Source organism: Haliaeetus albicilla, chromosome 25 (assembly GCF_947461875.1).
Source record: "Haliaeetus albicilla chromosome 25, bHalAlb1.1, whole genome shotgun sequence".
Classification (NCBI taxonomy): Eukaryota; Metazoa; Chordata; class Aves; order Accipitriformes; family Accipitridae; genus Haliaeetus; species Haliaeetus albicilla.
Genome location: NC_091507.1, coordinates 9083960 through 9104635, shown reverse-complemented (window position 1 = coordinate 9104635; position 20676 = coordinate 9083960). Strand labels below are relative to the sequence as shown.

The 20676-nt window shown below is 40.4% G+C and overlaps 1 protein-coding gene across 1 annotated transcript; it reads right to left on the bottom strand.

Moving 5' to 3' along the window:
- Positions 1 to 778: 778 nt before the first annotated feature.
- On the bottom strand, positions 779 to 19609 carry LOC138681931 (interleukin-5 receptor subunit alpha-like). The gene is made up of 10 exons (XM_069770293.1): positions 19153 to 19609; positions 18640 to 18794; positions 18363 to 18510; positions 17685 to 17793; positions 17412 to 17599; positions 13383 to 13519; positions 9106 to 9250; positions 5253 to 5340; positions 3589 to 3679; positions 779 to 1218 (listed from the first exon to the last, which is right to left on the bottom strand). The coding sequence occupies exons 1-10, from the start codon at positions 19253 to 19255 to the stop codon at positions 1096 to 1098; spliced, it is 1287 nt and encodes a 428-aa protein (XP_069626394.1). The 5' UTR covers positions 19256 to 19609; the 3' UTR covers positions 779 to 1095.
- Positions 19610 to 20676: the final 1067 nt, after the last annotated feature.

Here is a 20676-nt window from a genome sequence, read left to right as displayed (position 1 = left end):
ACAAAACAAACAAAAATTTTATATTGTCCTCTACAATAATACAGAAAATGTTGTTTCAAGTGTAATCAAGTATTTCCTTCAACCAATATTATTTTGAACATGGAGAAATTTTACCAGTAACGAAAACAAGAATTTTTTAGATAGCTTCCAAACCCCCCAGGAAATTAGGTCTATCATTTATTTGTATTTCCTGCCTGCAAAAAAAATCTACAGAAACCTCTTCCTTGCAAAATCAAGGCCCTATATTCCTTTTCTTGTAGTCAAATAAATACTGTCTTAACTAACAGTTAAAAGATTCTGTCCTGGTTGCGTACCTCAAAATGAACTGGCATGGCTCACCACCTTATGGAAACAGCAAGAAAGATTTCTTTAAAAGGACAGGGAAAAATAAATAGCAATAGTTGGTCAGTTCTGAATTTTAACTTCTCTGAGTTATACTTATTTAAACAATCACAACACAGCCAAAACCTTTGTTTTCTTTACCTTGTCTAAAGTTTTCTTCTTTTACTAACTGCAAAGGAATAAGTCCATCACATTAAAAGACCTTATGTCTTCACACATGACTCTTCTTTCTGGTTGATGTCTGCTTATACAATGCAGATTTTTATTTTTTTTTTTGAGCTTTAGAGAACCCTTGTGAGCTTCTGCTGCTGTTTCCAGAAACATTCATTGCTTCCACCATTTCTCATGACCACTTCAATCAGATGTTGAATAGGTAGTATGAGATTTGTATGAACAGGCAGTGTTCAACAGCATTGATCTATTAGACAGTACTTGGAAGCTATTGCAGCATTATGAAACACTAACTCTAATTCCATTTTAACCCAAGTGGACCTCAATATTAGATCATGTTGTCTAAGGTGCTGTAATTTTACTGGGCTGAAGATCAGTAGTAGTTAGAGACAAACTGCAAGACACCGCTTTGCCTTTGTGATCCAAAGCTCATTTTAAGAGTTGTATAATGTCAGAGCTCAAAATACTTCAAATTATTGGGCTCAGACAAACTCCAGTATCAGCCATTCTTAGATCTGTCAGAATATTGTCCACCTAACAGACGGGTAAGTCTCGCATGCAGATAAAAAAAGCATATCATCCCTACAGGTCTTCTAGTCCAGATTCCTTCAAACATTTCTGTTGTTGAATGCTCTCATCTCCGTTCTCTTCTGGTATTCCCATAGTAACCTCTGAGTGCATCTCCATTTGCATTGACATTTGTTTCTGTTGGATAAAAGTTACATTATGAACAACATCTGCATTCAATGGTATTACAAATTCTGAATATTGTACAAGCATGCTACTTATTCAGTGTACCTGGGATTAGTACAGATTACTAACCCTGTCATGTAACTGGAATACAGAAACTGTATGAGTTACTCTCTCAATCTAAAAGTTGTTCACAGACAGATTTGTTTAGTTGTTCCCAAGCCATAATTTTGTTGCTTGTCACCCTCCAGGATGATATGACTATGTACCTAAGGTTTATGTCAAAGTCACAGTCTAGCTTTCAGGGGTTGTATTTATTTGTTGGATAAAACAGATTACCTCAGCACCATTCTCCACAGTCTTCTTAAAGTATGTCCAAAGCCAATGTCTTTGCTATTTCAGGTGCCAGCAATATTTGAGATACTGATATGTTCCATATGTTTTATTCAATTTATCTTTCCCAGAAGTGCCATCAACAGTCATCTCAACCACTTGTTGTAATCATCTAGACAGCAATTACACAGCTATGCTGAAGTCTTCCTGTCAAAGGTATATTCAGTGTTTGTAACAGTTTGGGGACAGAAATCTCTTCTTTCTCTGTTAGTGATATTAAATATAATTTTTGTGGTGATCATTGATTGCTGTGGGTTTTTTTATGTATATATTGAATACAAAGACCCCTAAATAGCAGTGTATGCAGTTTTAAGGTGGAGGGAGATATAGAACATAAGTTTGATGGTGATGATTTTATCTTTCCATTCTGCCAGTCCATATATGATGGCCACAAGGAGTATTGTTAGTTAATTTGCACACTATTACTGGTGAAAAGGGCACCAAAGGATTTTTGCACAGAAAAGGTGGTAAATATGGCACCTTTGAGGTAAAATTTGGTCAAATAATTTCGGCCAGAAGTGGCATAGAAATGACTTTGAATCTTGAGAATAAGAGACTTGGCTTCAGTCCAGTTCTGGAGCTCTTGGGCTTTTCTGAGAAGATGGCTGTAAAGAAGAAGAGGAGCACAGACTGCTCTTGAAAGCCAGCCCAAGGGTTGTGGAATGAACTCCAGGTGCAAGTTCAAAACACTTCAGTCTTGTCATTTGTAATATGATTGTATAACATATGCACATCAGTTTTTCCATAAATTTGTCTTGAGAAGGTAAAAATAAAACAAAACAACCTGTGCCTCTTGCCTCACAATTCAAATAGTGATTCATGAATTGAGATGGTCCATGGATTCTTTCAAGCAATCATGTAGGTATATTTACACAAAAACCGAAAGACAATACTGGAAGGCACAATTTTTCCCCTGGGAGAGAAGATGACATAGCCTCTCACATTGGCAATTGTTAGTTACATTGCTGAATGCACTACTAGAAGACATTTCGATATTGCAATGTAAGCACAGTAATAAAGGATGGTAGGGAAAAATTAATAGAAATCCTGCAGAGGCTCTGAACAAATGTTTTGAGTACACAGGACAAGAAAATCCTCATTACAGTTTTCTATCTCAATGATGTTTCCCCCCTCAAAAGCATAGTTTGGGCACACCTGCACCTTCTCATCATGTGTTGCAGGAGAACCAGGTAAGAGGCAATCTTACCATCCCTCCTGGAGCACAGTTCACTGCGTAGCTTCACCAGAGTTATAGAGATCTAGACCACTGCCTGACTAGCACATTTTTTCCTCTAACTCACACAATGACAGACAGCAATAAGAAGCATTGAATATGCCAGCCAAGGAGCTCCATTAATGATAGCCACGCAAATATTGCAAATATTTTTTGTTTTGTTTTGCCCAGTTGACTGAAGACTTATAATTTGCCACAAGGTAAGCTAGCATCTGAACTTACGGCACATCATGTCTTCCAAAGTAAACACCTCTGTACGCAATTTTATCCCCCAGCAGGTGCACAGCTGGCGTAGCTTACGTTGCATGCATTGTGGAGCCTCCTCTTATTTGCTATAAGAATGTGCACATTTACTACAACATAGCCAATGACTTGCAGCTCTCCACAAAAACTTTCCCTTTGATAACTTGCCCACATGCTTATACATGTAATATCCCATAACTGACTATTCTGCAGGGAGTCAGGGTGATCACTTCTTAAAATGTTGCCCCATTGAGTGTGGATATGCTGAAACACTTTGAGACACGCTAGAGTTTATACTCCCCTGAGGATTTTCTCCATCCTGTCTACTGAGATCGTTGTCCTGTGACCTCCACAAGCATTCTGGTCTCTTCATGCTTCACTACAAACATTGCGCATACCTTTTTTCCAGTTTTTCTTAAAAATGACCTGCTGCTCCAGATGTAACATACCATTCTGATCGCAAGTAATATCATACCCGTCAATGTAGTGAGAGAAAAAAGACAGACACACACTACCTCGTGTTGAGTCTCATCTGCATCTAACCAAGTTTTGATATTATCTGAAGGATGTGGAACAGGCATAGTTATAACTTCCAGGCATCTATACCTGCAGGAGAGTGATACGGACACATGACTATTAAATATCTGCAGGAACAGATCAGTCAATAATGCTGTGTAATAGATACGTCAATTAGACAGGAATCTACAATTTCTAAACTCATTCTACCCTTTTTTGTTTCACTGCAGAAATTTTTCTCAACATTTTTCCCAGCTCTTCTTCAGCCTGACTGGTTTTTAGCCTGCTAGAGATATAAAAGCACTGTGTGGATATGCACAAACACAGGACTTCCAGGCAAAGCAAGAGCTTGTGGCATGCTACTATGTCTATAGCTAAAAAATTACTCCTATATGTGCTTTTCATAATTAAAAATATTACCTCTAAAGTGTGACAATCAAAGAAAGAAACATTGGATGACAGGGAGCAGGCATAGCATTGGAAACATCTTTTAACTCATTTGCTGAGGCCTAGCAGAATTCGGGTTTGAGAGTGAGTGTTGTCTGCACAGAACCATGAAAACATTTTGTTTCATCACAAAGGATTATCTGTTGGGTTTGAGTACTATGTAAATTTTCCACCAACAAGATCTATCAGCTGAATCGCTCTCTTGAGGCCAGAGTCACTTCTCATTTTTTGACCAGAATATTGTTTCATGTTTAGGCGCAGATGGCTTTCAATTACAAATTTTGTTTGCCCCAGGGGAAACTTTTTATTCTGTTTTTTTATATTAGCTTTCATATCTATAGTTCCTGAAGTCTTTGTTTACTGGAAGATAGAGCACATGATAATTTCTTTTATCCTAATCAGGAATAATATTTAGTCATTAATTAAATAATCAATTTACTTTTGACAGAGCTTCCATTTACATAATGCACCTTCCAAATATTAAGGCATCTTGACTTACCATCCTATCCTGAAATTCTTATTTTTTCAGTTCAAGAAAGCTTTCTCTGCCATGTCAATAGGAAAGCTACGTAGCCAGGCAGAAAAGTAGTGGCATGGAGGCAGCTGGCTGCACTAATTTTTGGTAGGTGTAGGACCACTACTATTACTTTGCTGTACTAATAGTACTAATAGTACAGCAAAACAAATGCCTTCCATCAGCCTGACTTTCCTTTTTTATTCATTTCTTGTAAACTCTCCAGCTTAGAGTAGAAGACTGCTTTCGGTAATACCCATGGATTGGGAAATTAAATTGGGCAACATGGCAAATGCAGTTCATCTGTGGCATGATTAACATTGGTGGTCCTGGATGCAGAACCTGCAAAAGCATGGGGTAAAGTCACACTGAGAATAGAGAGGGAGCAGTCAGAGTAAGATGAAAAATTGTCATTAATGAAAAAATGTCATTTATAGTGGCAGAAAGACATCTGAGAGTAGGATGTGGGACTGGAGCTCCAGCGACTGTGATGGGAGCTGTGAGATGAGAGTGATAGGGCTCAATATCTTACACTAGGTCTTAACAGAACAACAGTCGAAAATGCACAATTAACTGCTTCTTGTAAACATAATTTATCTGAGAAGATCTGTGTTTGATTTTAATCCATTGTATGTTTGTTTACCCTCACCCAGACCTCTATTCCACCAGAAATTTATACTACCATCCAGGAATGTACACTACCTTCTACATGCACATAGCAGCAAACCTCCAAGGAAAATCAGGAGACAAAATGACGTGAGGCTTAGCAGCATGACATCCACTGTCTTTTCTTAAAAAGAAGAGGGAAGGTAATATTAATAATGTGGGAAAGGGTAGTTCATAACTGGATGAATTATATATTGACTCATAAATATTGCACTATTCCTGAACTGCCACAGATTTAAAGAAACATTTCCTGGAGCTTTTTTAGGGGAAACAAGAGGCTTCTGATTTCAGCACTGTTCCTTTTCCTGGATTTCTGCCCTCATATGCTGGGCATAGCCTGTCGTGCCACTGGATCCTTCCAGCCAGCCTTGATTCCTCTGGGTATCAAACCCTCTGTCCATCTGCTCTCGACACTCCTGCTGCTGCCCCAGCTGCTTCTGGATTCCTGCTGCTGCCACCTCCCATCTCCACCCACCATGAGCGCCCTGCCGCTGCCTCCTCACCCCTTCACGGCTGGAACTGGTTTAAAGCAAAATGAAAATAAAAGCTTTTTGTCAAACAAAATATTCTCTTTGACCCAAGAAGAAACATTTGGTTTTCATTATATTTACCTTTTTTAACCATGCTAGGCATAGTCCTAAAGAAATGCCAGCAATACGTATTCATACTGTTCAACAAATACTACTGCTCTGTACCTTACATTCCTTCCTCCAAAATACCCGAAATACAAAAATACCATTGTCTTTGGTTGATTCAAAAAGGTATTTCTAGCAAATTTTATTTCTTTGTTTAATACCTAGCTTTAGAACCATAACAAGTTTGGATTGCTTTGAACTAAGTACTTTAAAGAAAAACAGGCAGGAACAGCTCTTAAAACGTTAGTAGTTCAAGGCCAGTTAAACAGTGGGTTTAGGATCAATCTAGATCAAATTCAAAGAACAAAAGAATTGAACAAAAGTTCCAAGTTTGAACCCATCTGTAGTTTAAACCAAGGATACTATGAATTTCCACAAATTTGATATGAAACCAAGAAAAAATTCACAAACTTCTGGGCAGAACTGTGTATGAGAATAACCTTTAGGTTCTGCTAAAATGCAAAACTTTAAGATGAAAAGGGAGTTTTTCCCTTCTTGTCTTTTGAGATGAGGGCTCGGAAAACATATTCTGAACAATCTCTGGACTGCGTATTAGAAACTCTTTTGTTTGAGGTAATTGTTCTGCACCATTCTGCTAACCCCGTATCACGTAAACACCAGGGAGAAGAGGAAGCAGTGGTCTTTGCATCAGACAAAGCGTAAAGAGGTTTGCTTCTCCTGCTTTCTTACTTCATGCATTTTGGAAAGCAGGAAGAAAAAGAAGCACATATATTCTTTTAGGTAGACTATTTTATGGTGGGGTTTTTTCAGTTGCAAATGCTTAAACTTAGTCACAGGTAACAGTACTTTGAAACCAAAACAAGTGGCTTGGTTTGCAAAAAATGCAAAACACCTCTGAATTACTATTAACTTCAAAGCGATCTGTGAATGCTCAGCAGCTCTAAAAATTAGACCAATTATTTCAAGTTTCTATATATGAATAAAGCTGATTAAACATTTCTTTTTTAGCAGAAAGTTTCTACACTAAACATCTCAGTTCAGTTTAAATTGTGTTTTTTTTCAAGGGCATATGCTAATTCCAATGGAGAATGAATGTGTTTCCCATGAGAAAATTAACAAATTCTTTTCATGTCAAAGGAACATTTCAGAACAAATATTTTAGTTATGTTTTGAATTATGTTATTTCATTTTGATGTTTCAGCTTTTTTAAATGGAGGCTGAAATGCCTCTTAAAAATGCATTCTTAATGGAATGTCATGTAGAAGCAAACAAAAAGCAGGTCATTGCATTCAATTTTTTCAATTCACTGTGTCTATGAAATTATGTGACTTCCATGGAGTTACCATGAACCATACTACTAATACCAGGGTTTTTCTAATCTAGGCAGTATTAAAACGAACTTCATAATATTCACTTATATATGTTCCCAATTGGAAGCAGACAAAATAATTTCAACGGAATACAAAATAAAATGGACAGAAAACTCTCTCTAGGCATCAAAGGAGACATTTAAAGATGTTTGCCTGAGCGTGCAACCCCTCAATGTAATATACTCAGATTTATTTTATAAAAGCCAACCATCCTCTCCAAGTACAGGAAGGAAGAAGGGAAATTGCTGCGTCACATGAACTTCTGCATATGTGCAGTAATATGCTCCAGGGGTAAATCAACATGCTGTACTGAACACGTGCAGATATTACAGCTTATACACAATGTCGGTCTTGTCCGCCACAAACTTTTCGGAAGCAGAGGAGACACGCTGTGCTTGTTCTGCCTCAACAACAGCTGTAGCAGAAGCTGGGAGAACAGCGGTGTTGAAAACGGTTGAAGGAGAGTTGCAGCTGCTGAGAGCAAAGTTTGGTAGGCTGGAACTAGGACGGGTGACTCTTCAACTCCATTTCCTTCTGGTGAGAGGCTGGCAGGGAGCGAGTAAATCTACATTCCCCCACCAGGAAAAGCTCTTCTAATTTCCCGTTCCTCCACTGTCTACACATCAGATGTGTCCAGCCTGATGCTAGGCAGATCCCTCTGCAGGCCATCCTACCCTCCTAGGCTCGCTCTGTCTTCAGTGAGAAGAAAGAAGCATCTCCAAAGCATCTCCAAAGGGCAATTCAAGTCTCTGATGGCCTGAAACATGTTCTCTCCTTCACCACAGTGAGCACGTGGAGCAGCTAGGTTTTTCTTTCCAAGCATTTCACAAGCGAAATGCTTTTGAAATGAAATGAATGAATCTGGGCCAACAAAGGTGGCAGCTGAGAGGTGGGAGTGGGATGTGGTGAGGCATCTGACAGAGTAGGCAGGCAACATCCTATAAACCCTATTTGTAGGGTAAATTACAGAATTTACATTCAATCCACTGCAAAAAATAATAATGTCTGGCCTTGCATTTCCTGTGTCTTCAGATAAATATGTACTTGAAGCTCAATAGATCAAAAAGACATATTCCAAAACACACAGTCTGTTGCATTAAATATTTATCTTGTTCTGTTTTACTACCAATAGTATTGTACTTTTTTTGCATGTCAACATACAGAGACAATTCTATGCACCAGTTTCTCTCCATAAATATAGCATAACTCCATTATACTGCTTCTCCTTTATGTAACCTAACATCAGGAAGCTGCTGCATGCGGAGGCATTTTTCTTGTCACAGAAAGCACAAGTTTCCCTTGTTAGGACACGAATGTTAAAATCTAGTCATAGGAGGTGAAGGAAAATTATTACAAGGTTCTTGTTTAATTTGTGCTGAAGTGAGCTGTAGGGGCCAGAGCACATCTATTTAAATGAGAGCTAAACCATTTCCTAGCTCTCTCTGATAAGAAATTATTCCCCCGATGTAGTGAAAAAAAAAAAGTTAGTCTTTAAGGACTATGTGATTTGCTGAACATTATCACCTTTGTGGGTTTCTTGGCTTACTAACTCCAGTCGAAAACATTTGTTGAGATGCTTGGGCTGTCCATTGCAGGGCAGTCGGGGGGTGTTGTGAGCTTTTCAGCTGCTGACCATTATTGTTTTCTAAAGGATGTCAAGAGTCAGATGTGATTTACCCCAGGAGAACAGCCCTGTGCTAGACTGCCTTAGGACCAAGGAAGTACAATTCACTGGACCCAAGACTGCCTTCCCCTACAGCACCTAGACCTGTGTGAGCCTCATGCATGCCAAGGACCTCTAGGTCCTGTTGTGATACAATAATACAGCAAGGACAACAACAAACGTGATAATGAAGTAAATACGTTGAATGGTAATAACATATGTACTGATGTGTTATGAATAGTAAATACATGATAACTTACCATCGTGAATAAACACTGGTTCACTCCATTCACTCCAAATCTTGTTTCTTATGCATGTCTCTTTCTTTACCCTCACTTGTGCTGCACATTTGTTTGCTGGCTTATGAAACGGATACTCATACTTCTCTGCGGTGACATCTACAATCTATCAAGACAGGTTTAGGGGGGTATTTTCGGTGATTTCACATTGCAGTTCAAACAGATATAAATCTAGGGATGTCAAATACTATTATTTACATCTCTGACCTAGTAGGAACAGATTTTCAGAACAAATGTTTATGCCCAGGCACTATCTGACTCTACACTATCTGACTCTTACCTGGCATGTGTTGATACTCAGGACTGAAAATGAAGGAGCCCCTGGAACTGGTAAGATGGAAGGAGGTATCAGCTATAGTAAGAGTTTGAAAACACTTTAATTTTTTATCATACCAAGTGTAGGGCAAATACAATAACTATGGAACTGTGGTGTAAGTAGTGTGCTATACTTGCTTGTCTGGTAGAATAAAAGCTTGCATTTTTCAGCTGACTGGTGGTGAGGGATGCCCACCATTTTTGTGACTATCTTGAAGTATCTTTAATTGTGCCTATAAAAGAAAGCACATGGCTTCAAAAGATCAAGCCTGCACAAGGAGTGTCAGAGTTTAAAACAGAGAGATCTCTAAATCATTCATCACTTTTGAAAACTGAAGCCAACTTCTGTAAATAAACAATGCTAAGAACTTAAGAAGGAACAAAAAAGAAAGCAGGAGAGGAAACTAACAATAATGCTAGGAAGTTGCAAAGAAGTAGAAAGCATGCACCTCAGACACAGAGGAGCCCAGAATCTTTGCATCTTTGGTGTTAGGAAAGCACGATGAGATAGTACTGTAAGGCCAACTTTAAGAAAAGGTGATCTCCTGCTCTCCTCATACGACTGGTGCAGCGTGCCTTTGACCCTGTGTACCAAGCCATTTCTTTCTCTTTCTTCACATTCTTTAATACCTTTCCAGATCTGGTGCCAAAAATAGGTCCAAAAGTTCGCATGCTGTTTTTCAAAAGTAAGTAAAAATGGGGGAAAGTCCTTGGGCTTTCAAAAGCAAACTGCAAATGACTACGAGGGTTAAGTGCTAACCAAGTGCTGTGCCTGAAAATGTCTTCCTAAGGAGCCAATAACAAGCTTACATCATCATAGGAAATTTCCAAAATGCAGGACTGAAAGATTTCTTACAAAATTATGTAGGCCACCTTCCAGCAGTCATGATGTGTGGCAACTTTCAGTCACATCTACCCAGAGCATTCGTGGAGGATGTCTAAGCCATTGTCAGCAACTCTATACAGAGCCATCCCCAAGCAGCCTCAGAAACCTGTTCCCATGCTAGACCTTCCTTGGAATTAGGACACTTTTCCTAACTTTTAGCCTATGTTTTCCTTGCTTTGAATTTAGCCAGTCACTTTTTATCCTACTCACAAGTTTGCATGGGTAAGTATGATCCCTATGCTCTTTTACTTACCAAAAGATTGTTAACACAAGTTATACTCCTGTACTCTAGACCATGTCCCTCAGTCTTCCATTCCTAGAGCACATTTTCAAAGCTTTTGCTCATTTTGATAACTCTCACTGATGTTCTCTGAACTTTTTTTCAGCATATTTATATTTTGTGGTGGTGCCCAAAGCACATTGTGAAACTTCAGGTGAAACTCAGTAGCTAGAAGGGCAAATTAGTCACAACCTACGTTTTACATGTGACATGCCTGTCGTATATACTTGAATAGCATTTGACCTTTGTGTAATAACATGGAATGATTGACTCAGTTTGTGGTTCAGCGTAATACACAGACCTTTCTTCTTCTTCATTGCTGCCTACACATTAATTCCTTATTTTGTGTTGGCACATATGACCTCTACTTCCTAATCATAGGATTTTCCTTATCACTGAATTTTGGCTTGTTGATTTCAGACTTACCCAACATTTCAAATTCTAACCTTGTTTCCCACAGTACTTGCCAACCCTTTTTAACTCCAGTCACCTGCAGACTTAACTCCCTATTTTTAAGCTTTGTCAATCTGTATCACAGTATTATTTGTATGCATAAGTATTCAGCAAGTCAACTCTTCAGGTATTCAGAATAAATAAATATAGGCTTGTACATTTTAAGCATTATACTCTCACCTGTTCAACAAATATCTGCAGGCCTGCTTATGGATGCCCTAATACCTCAACTCATTAAGTCTCTGTGACAGCAATTAAGAACTTGCTTTGATCAGGAAACAGAATCTCTAGTTTGCTCCATTCTTCTCCCACCCGTGTCTCTTGTAATATTGCTGCAGTTTTCTTCTTTAACTTTGTTGCCCACCCCCCCCAACCCTCAACCACCCTTTTTGTGCTTCTTGGCTAGGTAACTACCATTTTAATCATTACTAGCCTTAACATTGATTCTCCTCAAATCTACCTGAAAGCCCCCCTCACTTAGCTGGTGCCCTCATCCATCTATTTTTATTGTTGCTGCAGCTGTCTCTCTCCTGTCTTCCCAAACCACCCCATCTGTGGAAAAAAAAAAACCAACATGATTTTCCACTGCTGTAGGTGCTTATTCACTTCCATGCCTCAGTGATTTTTCTTTGCTTTCCTCATCTATGTTTATATCCTGCAGATGTGCACAAAGCAGAGGAGCAGCTGTATAAGACAAGGAAAATAAAAAAGGTTTATTCCACTTAAGTAAGGATGCTGGACTAATTTATGTAGTTGACATTCCCTTCCAGAGAGTGGAGGGTGTTAGGAAGCTGGAAACAGGGGCTGCAGTGGCCGTACGAACACTGCGGATCACAGGATCCCCCTGCCCACCTTGGGCACAGCCCAGCCCTGCAGTGGGAGGGGACCCCTTACTCTCGGCCCTCCCCGCTTCCACCTCCCCTGCTCTGAGTCTTGAAAGAGGAAGGAAATCTGTGTGCATGGGCGGGAAGGAATCAGAAGGGCTCCAGCACCATGCTGAACAGGGCACCAGGGATCCAACACGAACCTCCCTTGCTCCCTCTGCTCACTGCCTTTAGTGATCAGGAGCTTTGCAAATGCACAGGGACAAGTCCCCGCATGTCTCTGGCAGGGTTGTTGAAGTATTAGACTTAGGAATGGTTTAGGGAATGATAATTATTTGCAGAAGTGGCCTAGATGGAGGCTCCCGGTCTGTCTGCTGGAAAAACCCAAAGAGGACCGGGAAGCTTTGGCATGTCCACGTACAGACCTGAGCTCTCTGCGCTGCGGGAACATGGGAAGAGCCAGCCCTGTTCTGGAAGCTGCCTAACAATATTAGCACTGCATCTGAATTAATAAACTCTGCTGTAGTTTATGAAGATAATATTATGTGATCAATAAAGTGTCTGCCTCATTGCACTTCTTTCTCCTGTGTCTAATAAAGAGTGGATACATATCAGTTCAGTCATATGTTCTTTCAGGGTTTAATTGTCTTTTAAATGTTTGCAGCCAGCTTAGATAAGCCTTTTATTGTTAGACTGCTGTGCACTGACTGAGGTGTGCGTTAGCTGAGATTTAGGTCCTTAAACAAAAACACACCTTCAAAGACAGCTTGAATGAAAACACCAAATATTCAGAAAATTCACATTCCAATACACATCTGAATTTCATACTTATTGTATTCTGAATTAAGTGCTTGGCTTTATACTCTTTGGGAGTTCAAATAAGAACCTGCATGAAAACTTTTCAGTTCTTATTTCCAGGTAATTTAAAAATGCCACCAGGTAATGCCAAGTGGCATTTAGTCACCACACAGCATAATGTAAATTATAACACTGTTCTATTTCTTACTAGTAACACTAAGAGAAGCTGCTGATACACCATTAAATATTTTTAAATATATATAGTGTATGCAAACAACAGGGATGATTCTTTTGGTGATGTATGTAGAAATAACAATAACATGGGGGGGGGTCTAAAAAAATATTATCAAAGTACCTGCTAAACTTTTCTTTTTGTCAATACTCCTTTTTCTATAACAAAAAAGTCAGTAATCTATGTGATACTAATGTACAATTCAAATTCAAGATGAAAAGAAAAAACAACAAATCCACTTCAATGCAAGCATGACTCTGAAAGACTTCATAAAATGTGTTGATTTTCCATTTTTGACCAGAAAGACAAGACAAGTTGGATCATTCATGAAAGACCTTGTGATTTCTTTAAAGTTTGTTTGAATTTTAATTCTGTTAAATTCAAGGGATACCTAGTTTTTATGGCAGTCATATTTTACACATTAAGTGTATTACCAAAAAAACTGATTACCTTACAATCCGTTCTTTTCACTTGATACAAAAAGCACTTGCTTTTTCCAGAACCAATAGTAGGCGGGGATTTCCAGTGAATTTTAATACTTCTGTTTTCAAGGGAAACTGAGACGATGATCGGTGGGTTCAGTTTCTCTGAAAAAGAGCACAGAGAGATCTTCTGTACCTTAGGCTCTTTCTCATATTTATGCTGATGCAAAACAAACATAGTGCATTAGTCCTTAAAATACACAGCTGACTATTTTGGAGTTTTTCTCACCCAAAGAAGGCATTCAGTAAGTGACACATTTTCTTTAAAAGTGCTGCTCACTAAGTGGCATCCATTTCTGTCTCAAAATAAAGAGAGGGAGTCTTTTTTTTCCCCATATCTTTCCAAGGAAGGTAGTGAGGGTGGGCAGGAGGAGCGGGCCCTTTGAGTGCACTCTCCAGAGTCTGTGTGGGTGTCGAGGAGAACTCCGAGCTGCTACAGGCTTCCTGCCATGTAGGATACATGTGTCTTGTGGGATACCCCAAGTCTGCCCGTAAGCCTGGTAGGATAACTTTGAAAACCCTGGAATTCCATCTCTCGCTGAGGGGTTACTGAAGGGTACCAGCTCCTGTTAGGTCTTATTCAATATATGGTTTGCTACAGATGCTTAAGAAATCTCTCTCTCCTGTAAATGAGCAGGCAAGCACTTGCTACGGAGGAAGCAAGATGTGCTTAGATGTAAAAAAACAAACAAAATCCCCCTCCCGCTGCTGTGCTCCAGTCACTGAGTGCAAGGAGTGCGATGGCAATGGGGTTATTTTAGGGAGGGAGGAAGTACAGGGTTGGAAGCAAGGGACATTTGGGTTCCCAGAATTTTAGCCTTTGCTTTAGATAAGCAAGTCTGCAGTTGCTTTCTAGCATGGTGAGTGTTAGGGCACTGGTCCTAGGTGTGTGCTGGAGTACTCAAGCAGCCCGAGCCCTCCCCAGCTGCTGTTGCATTGCTGTGAAGGGAGGAACCGCAGCTGGAGTTCTCTGAAAAAGCCCTCCCGGCAGAGGCAGAAGTGCACGGCATGTCTCTTGGACAGAGTCAGTGAGGTCTGGGGCAGGTTTTGGCTGGGACAGAGTTAATTTTCTTCACAGCAGCTAGTATGGGGCTGTGTTTTGGATTTGTGTTGAAAACTGTTGATAATTCAGGGATGTTTTAGCTATTGCTGAGCAGTGCTCACCCAGAGCCAAGGGCTTTTCTGCTTCTCCCCCCACCCCACCAGCGAGCAGGCTGGGGGGGCACAAGGAGTTGGGAGGGGACACAGCCGGGAGACACACACACTGACCCAAGGGAGATCCCAGACCATAGGACGTCATGATCAGCAGATAAAGCTGAAGGGGGAAGAAGAAGGAAGGGGGGGACGTTGGGAGTGATGGCGTTTGTCTTCCCAAGTCCCCGTTCCGCGTGCTGGAGCCCTGCTGTCCTGGAGATGGCTGAACACCTGCCTGCCCGGGGGAAGTGGGGAATGAATTCCTTGGTTTGCTTTGCTTGGGTGCACGGCTTTTGCTTTCCCTATTAAACTGTCTTTATCTCAGCCCCCGAGTTTTCTCAATTTTACCCTTCTGACTCTCTCCCCGTCCCACTGGGTGGGAGTGAGTGAGCAGCTGAGTGGGGCTGAGCTGCCAGCTGGGGTTAAACCACGACACATGTCTGCAATGTGGTGCCGGAGAGAAAAGACACAGAGAAAGAGAGAGAGGGTGAGTGGCAGCATTACTGGTCCATGACGCCGATGTGCTTGCTCTAGCAGCTGTGGCTGCACAACCCTGTGTCTCTCCACAGGCGTGTATGTCACACTGGGGTTTCCTTTTTGGCTTTTCTTTTTCCTTCCCCTCCTTGAGAAGTCTCCTCTCTTTGAGCAAAGGCCCCACAGAGTCAGCAAAAGGTTTATGCCAGGGCTACCTCGGGCTTGTAAAATTGTTCACTTCTTCCTGTCCCTGAAGCTGTTGGCGGTGACCAACACCTGCCTTTGAGGCTGGAGGCACACCATGAGCCATGAAAGGTGAGGAGATAAGCAGCAGCTTTTTTTTATTTAGTCTCTGAAATACTATTCCTAGAGCATCTCTCCCTTTTGTGAGTATATCAAGAGTAGGAAACAATTTTTTTTTCACCCTTTTGTTACCTGTCATCTGGAAATTTCTTCAGCCCTCCCCACCCGACAGCCAGAACTGAGTTATTTTGGGGCTGCCTGCAGCACAGAGCATGCATAAGTCCTGTTTTGTCAGACCATATGTCATGTTATTAGAGGAAAGCTTGGATTGCAGGGGCTGGTAGCTAGCAGCAGGCCAGTGAACCTCCAGGACTGTGCAAGGGCTAGGGCTAAGCCCAGCTAGAGGCTTTCGCGTTTTAGAAGGGGAGCCCAGATACAAATGACCTTTTTTTGATGTGTGTGACCTGGAGGGTATCTTCTCAGGAGGGAGAAGGTAACCCTGGCTTGCAGTGGTGGAGCCTTGCAAGAGTAAGTCCACTACTTGCAATGTGAAAAACATCCCCTGCAAGCACGCTCAGGTTTTGCTGTACCCTACCAAAGCTTGGCAACGGGTTTTAGAGGCGAGGCAAGCTAACAGGGTTTGTGCCTGGGGCTGAGTCAGGAGGGGAAGCGGTTGGCTGAACCAGCTGTGACTGGCGTGCGCCCCTGATGACGGCTGCTGATGGGTAAAGATGGCTAAGGTGGGAAGACGAGGGAATATCTCCCTCTCTGAGCAGGGGGAAGGAGATCGAGTGGACGGAGAGAGAAGGAGGGAAGGGACAGCCTGCTCCCTCCGACTTATCCCCCCGCTCACTCCTGCCCACCCCAGCCCTGTGCTCCCTGGGGAGGCTCTGGGTGGGAAGGTTGCCCGAGGAGGAGCAGAGGGGTGGGAGAAGGCGTGAAACTGCCAACTGGGTCTGGGCAAGCCCTCAGGAAGCTTTCAGGCAAATTAGAGTAGTTCAGGCAACACCTCTGAACATTAGCTGAAAGCTTTTGTTGGTGCGTGAAGCATTTGATCCTAAGACTGGATGTACTGTGGCAGCTCTCTGCTCTGGAGTCTGTGGGTGGGATCAGACTCAGGCAGCCAGTCTGGAAGCAAGCAACTTCCCAGTCAGCTCTGAAAACACCTAATACAGTCTTCCTGCAGATTAGTCATCATCCCCTCGCCTTTTTTTTTTTTTGTCTTTTCAGGAAAATCTGATTTTCTTGAAAATGTTTTATTTTGCTAAAACAGAACATCTTGCTTATAGCTGGCTCTGATTGCAGTGTAAATCTTTAGGTAAAGCCGATAATTCTAATCTATTAGAACAGAATAAATGAGATCTATCTCAGAATTAATTTTGATAGTTTTGAATGAGTTTTTTGCTGTCCCTTGAGTTATGACAGATTCCCATGTTACAGCTCTGGAATATCATCAACATGTTCATAATTTAAAAGGTATTTGAATCTGCAGTCTGTGCTAAAACTCAGGTAAATTTCTCATCCATGAGATTAATTCAAACTTCCCAGAGAAGTAAGGAAAAATAATTTTATCTGATCATTCAAAACTGTCGATAATTAAAAATAACTGTCAAAATATTTTTAACTGAAAAATGACCTAATAAATAAATAGAATGTTACTAATGTCTGAGAACATTCATATTCTTAAATTCAGTTATGAATTAGACTTGTGTCTATTTATGTTCCTTTTTTATGACATTTTCTTCAGCACCGTAAAAAAAAGAAAAGGATAGGAAAGAGAAAAACTGGAGAAAAGAAGGGTATAATGCTTTTCAAATTGCATTTTCTCACACTAGCCTATCAATTTTTTAAAATGACAGTTATCGATAAACAGTGGTATTACATCAGAGAAAAAAATAAAACCCTTTGAGCCATAATCCATTTTGTTTAATCTTTGTGTAAAATTACCAGAGAGATGAATGCATAAAAAGTTAGAATTAATATTCTGACTTTGTCACACTTCCCTCTTTCCTTCCTTTGCTTTCCACACCAATGAAATAACCAATAAATTAACTTTTCGTAATAGGTAATAATAGACAATACTTACCTATTGTCTCAGGTGTAAAAGCTTTGTAATAAGACAGTCTTCTAGAATTATTTCTCAGATCTCTTACAGTTATGTTTAAATTGATTTTTTTTGATTGTTGGAAAGATTTTTTTTTCATATGGCAACCAATATTTTTCTTCCGTGCATTTTTTATATATTGCTGGCATTCAAAATCTTTTCCTACATGTCTGTGAGAAGGAAATAAGAGTCTTGCAAATCAAGGACTTAGGTATAAAAACACGGTTTCACATTTATTTTGCACAAGACCCTTACCTGTATGAAAAAAAGATCTGGATGTCTTCAGGAGCCTCTGCTTTAATATACCAAGTGCAATTGAAAAAAGAACTGTTATATATGATGCATGAAAGATTCTGAATATATACTGCAACAAAGAAAGGGAAAAAAAGAGAGAGTGATGTTTATTTTACACGTATTTTCTAGTAACAACATGATGGTTGCCTTTACAAACCCATTACGTAGCCTTATTTCTAGAAGCATAAGTGGTAGGTGAGAACAAACGGGTCTTTTGGCTTTTTCAACAGTGACAACTGAGAAGCACACCGGCTACTACAACCAAAAGCCTTACTAACCCACTTAAACAAAAAAAATATCCAGACTAGTAGCTGAAAAGCTCTGCTCTTTCAAGATTTCCTGAAACCAGGTGATACAGAAGCCAATCTTCAAGAGACATGAGTCGCAAGGGAAAATGGAGAGAGTGGTTGGGCTGTTTTGACATCTTGCTCAGTGGAGCTGGAGTTTTCTGAATGTGAACATGTCTAATAAAGGAAATAATTCTGCTATATTGCAAGGTGTTATGTGTCATCTTCTTACCAAACCCATACCAAAAAAGTACTATAAGATAATAATGAGCTTTCAGAAATAATATGTCTCCAAGACAGGACATTACCATAAATGCTTGGATGTCTTAACAACATGTAGGAAACAGCTGACCTGGAGGTGCCTTGTAAGTAAATTCTGTCCAGCCACTCTCCTTAATTACATCTTCTGTTTCTTTTGCAAAAAGTTGTGTTTTAACTTTAGCATTAAAACCAGAATGTAACTCAAGACGTATTATCTTTTTCTTCTCCCGCAGTCTTTCCTAAGAGGAGGAAGAAGGAATTGCATGAAAGTAGACGGTACTAAGCATTGGAAGGGAAATTGTGCAAATTTGTCTACTGAATGCAGTAATACACTATTTCACTTTATGTGTAACCATTGAACAACTTACTTTCCATTCGTGACTGGTATTGAAGAATTTATAACTCAAAATATACTTCACAGTGTACTTCTCAGTTTCTTCTTTTGTCAGGTTATCATTCCAGTACAGAATGACTCTTGACTCATGCTTGATAATCCACAGAGCATTATGTAGCCCAAGTGTATCTGCAATTACAATGAAATTACCTAGAGGAAGAGAGGGCCCACCACTGCGTACACAAAGGATTTGGCTCTCAGCAAGACTTGCACACCCAGTAGCTCTCCCAGGAGCTCTGTTCTTACATGGACAGGGTGGTTTCTGAGCTCTGTTGAATGTGACTGACTTCAGTAGTGACATTCATGTTTACCTATTTGCAGGTCTCAGAATGTTAGATGATTCACTTTTACCTGTCTCGGACACCTCTCCTAGCACAGGTCTCTCTGTTTCTCTCTATGGGCCGTAGAAAGTGCATTGACAACAAATTTAGATTAGGTATCTGGGATGGCTATCGTAGGATGAACTGTTGCTTAATACTTTACTTACCCACTACATCTTCTTGTCCACTCGCCAAGCTAGTGGAAATTGGTGTCTTACACTGGAAAAAACTTAATATCAGCATGACAAGAATGACTGTAACACGTGCCATCGCAAATGCTTGGGGCCACAGGTCTGCAGAAATTGAGACTCTTTAGTTCCAAGTTTGATTGAAAAAGGAGTTAGAACATGATGGTTTCATTTTGCATCTGTGAAATAATATGAAACAGACATTTAACTGCTTAAGTGATGTCCAAGGTATACGAAGTAAATGTGAAATGACATATGTTTAACAGGTCTTGTTGATCGGTGCCTTCTCTTCCCAGAATGTATTTAAGCCTACTCTTTATCTGGGTACTAGGGCCAAAGAGGACGTGTGCCATACTGAGCTGGTTCTGAATGGCAGTACCGCTTACGTTGCAAGGCAAGACCACAGATATGACACTACTGATACTGAAAGCAGACAGTTTGGGTAGGAGCCGCCTGACATAACTTTGGCTAGATGCAAAACCAGCAGCTGTATCTGTATGAGTTACCTAGCCTCTAGTGACAGTGGAGCAGCTGTCACTTCTAGGCTGTGATTCCTGTTATCTGGTTTAGGTATCTGCTTCAGGAAGATATGAACCGTAACTATCTGAGAAGAGATGAATCCTGCCATTTGCAAAAGCTAATATTAGCGAGAGTATATCAGGTGTTTGCTAAATTTGGGATACAGTAAGCAAACAGATTCCACACTGATCAAAGTTGGTTTTAGAAAGACATAATTTCTGTTTCTCTGATGGCTGAGTACTCATTCAAAGGTTGTGTTAATGTAAAACCAGTTCTGAGACCTTCTGAGCTCTCCACAGAATTAATACGCCTCTGTGTTCAGGGTCTTTCAATCACAAACTAATCGATTTATCTTGGCTCTGATTGTTTTCAATACTAAATCCTCAGACACACTCTATGTATGTTATCCAGGGATCAGCAAAAGGACACCTGGAGCCATATCAAAATGTTCACAATACATTGACTAACAAGTGGCACTGGTCATGTAGAGGAAAATATGTGAATATTCAGCACATCCAAAAATCTGCAGTGAGGTTACCTGGAAAAAAAAAGCACATACACTTATACAAATACATATAGACTCATTTATAAAGCTATTTTGGCACAATGCAGTGAACAAGAGGTCATTTAATGAATGCTGTCATTGTTTATGAAGTGCTATGAAAAACCATGACAAAATGCTTTAAGGCAGAGATTCCCCCACCTGGTTCATTCTGGTACTGATCTCAGCTGTGGCAGCTGCAGCAGTTGTAGTCTGCATGCCACACCATGCACACGGCCAACAAAAAACGCAAGTAAATTCTTCTGCTTGGTGTGCCTGGGAAAGAAGCCAATTCTAATTGCTTGGAGAGGGAAAGGGTGAGCTGTGCCATTAATGATGCCCCTGGAATGGTACGGTGTGTGGCAAGAGAAAAGTCAGGGAAAATGTAAAATGGAAACAAGGAGCTTTCAAGGATCTATACTTCAACATGTAGTGGCTGTAAA

What these genes read in the sequence shown, in the direction of transcription:
- LOC138681931 (XM_069770293.1), bottom strand. Translation starts at nt 19,255, where the DNA reads ATGGCACGTGTTACAGTCATTCTTGTCATGCTGATATTAAGTTTTTTC. An exon ending in ACCAGTGTTTATTCACGATG is followed by an intron (nt 5,341 to 9,105) that starts GTAAGTTATCAT and finishes CTTCTTTTTAAG; the next exon opens with AAAAGACAGTGGATGTCATG. An exon ending in CAGATGAGACTCAACACGAG is followed by an intron (nt 1,219 to 3,588) that starts GTAGTGTGTGTC and finishes TTTATCCAACAG; the next exon opens with AAACAAATGTCAATGCAAAT.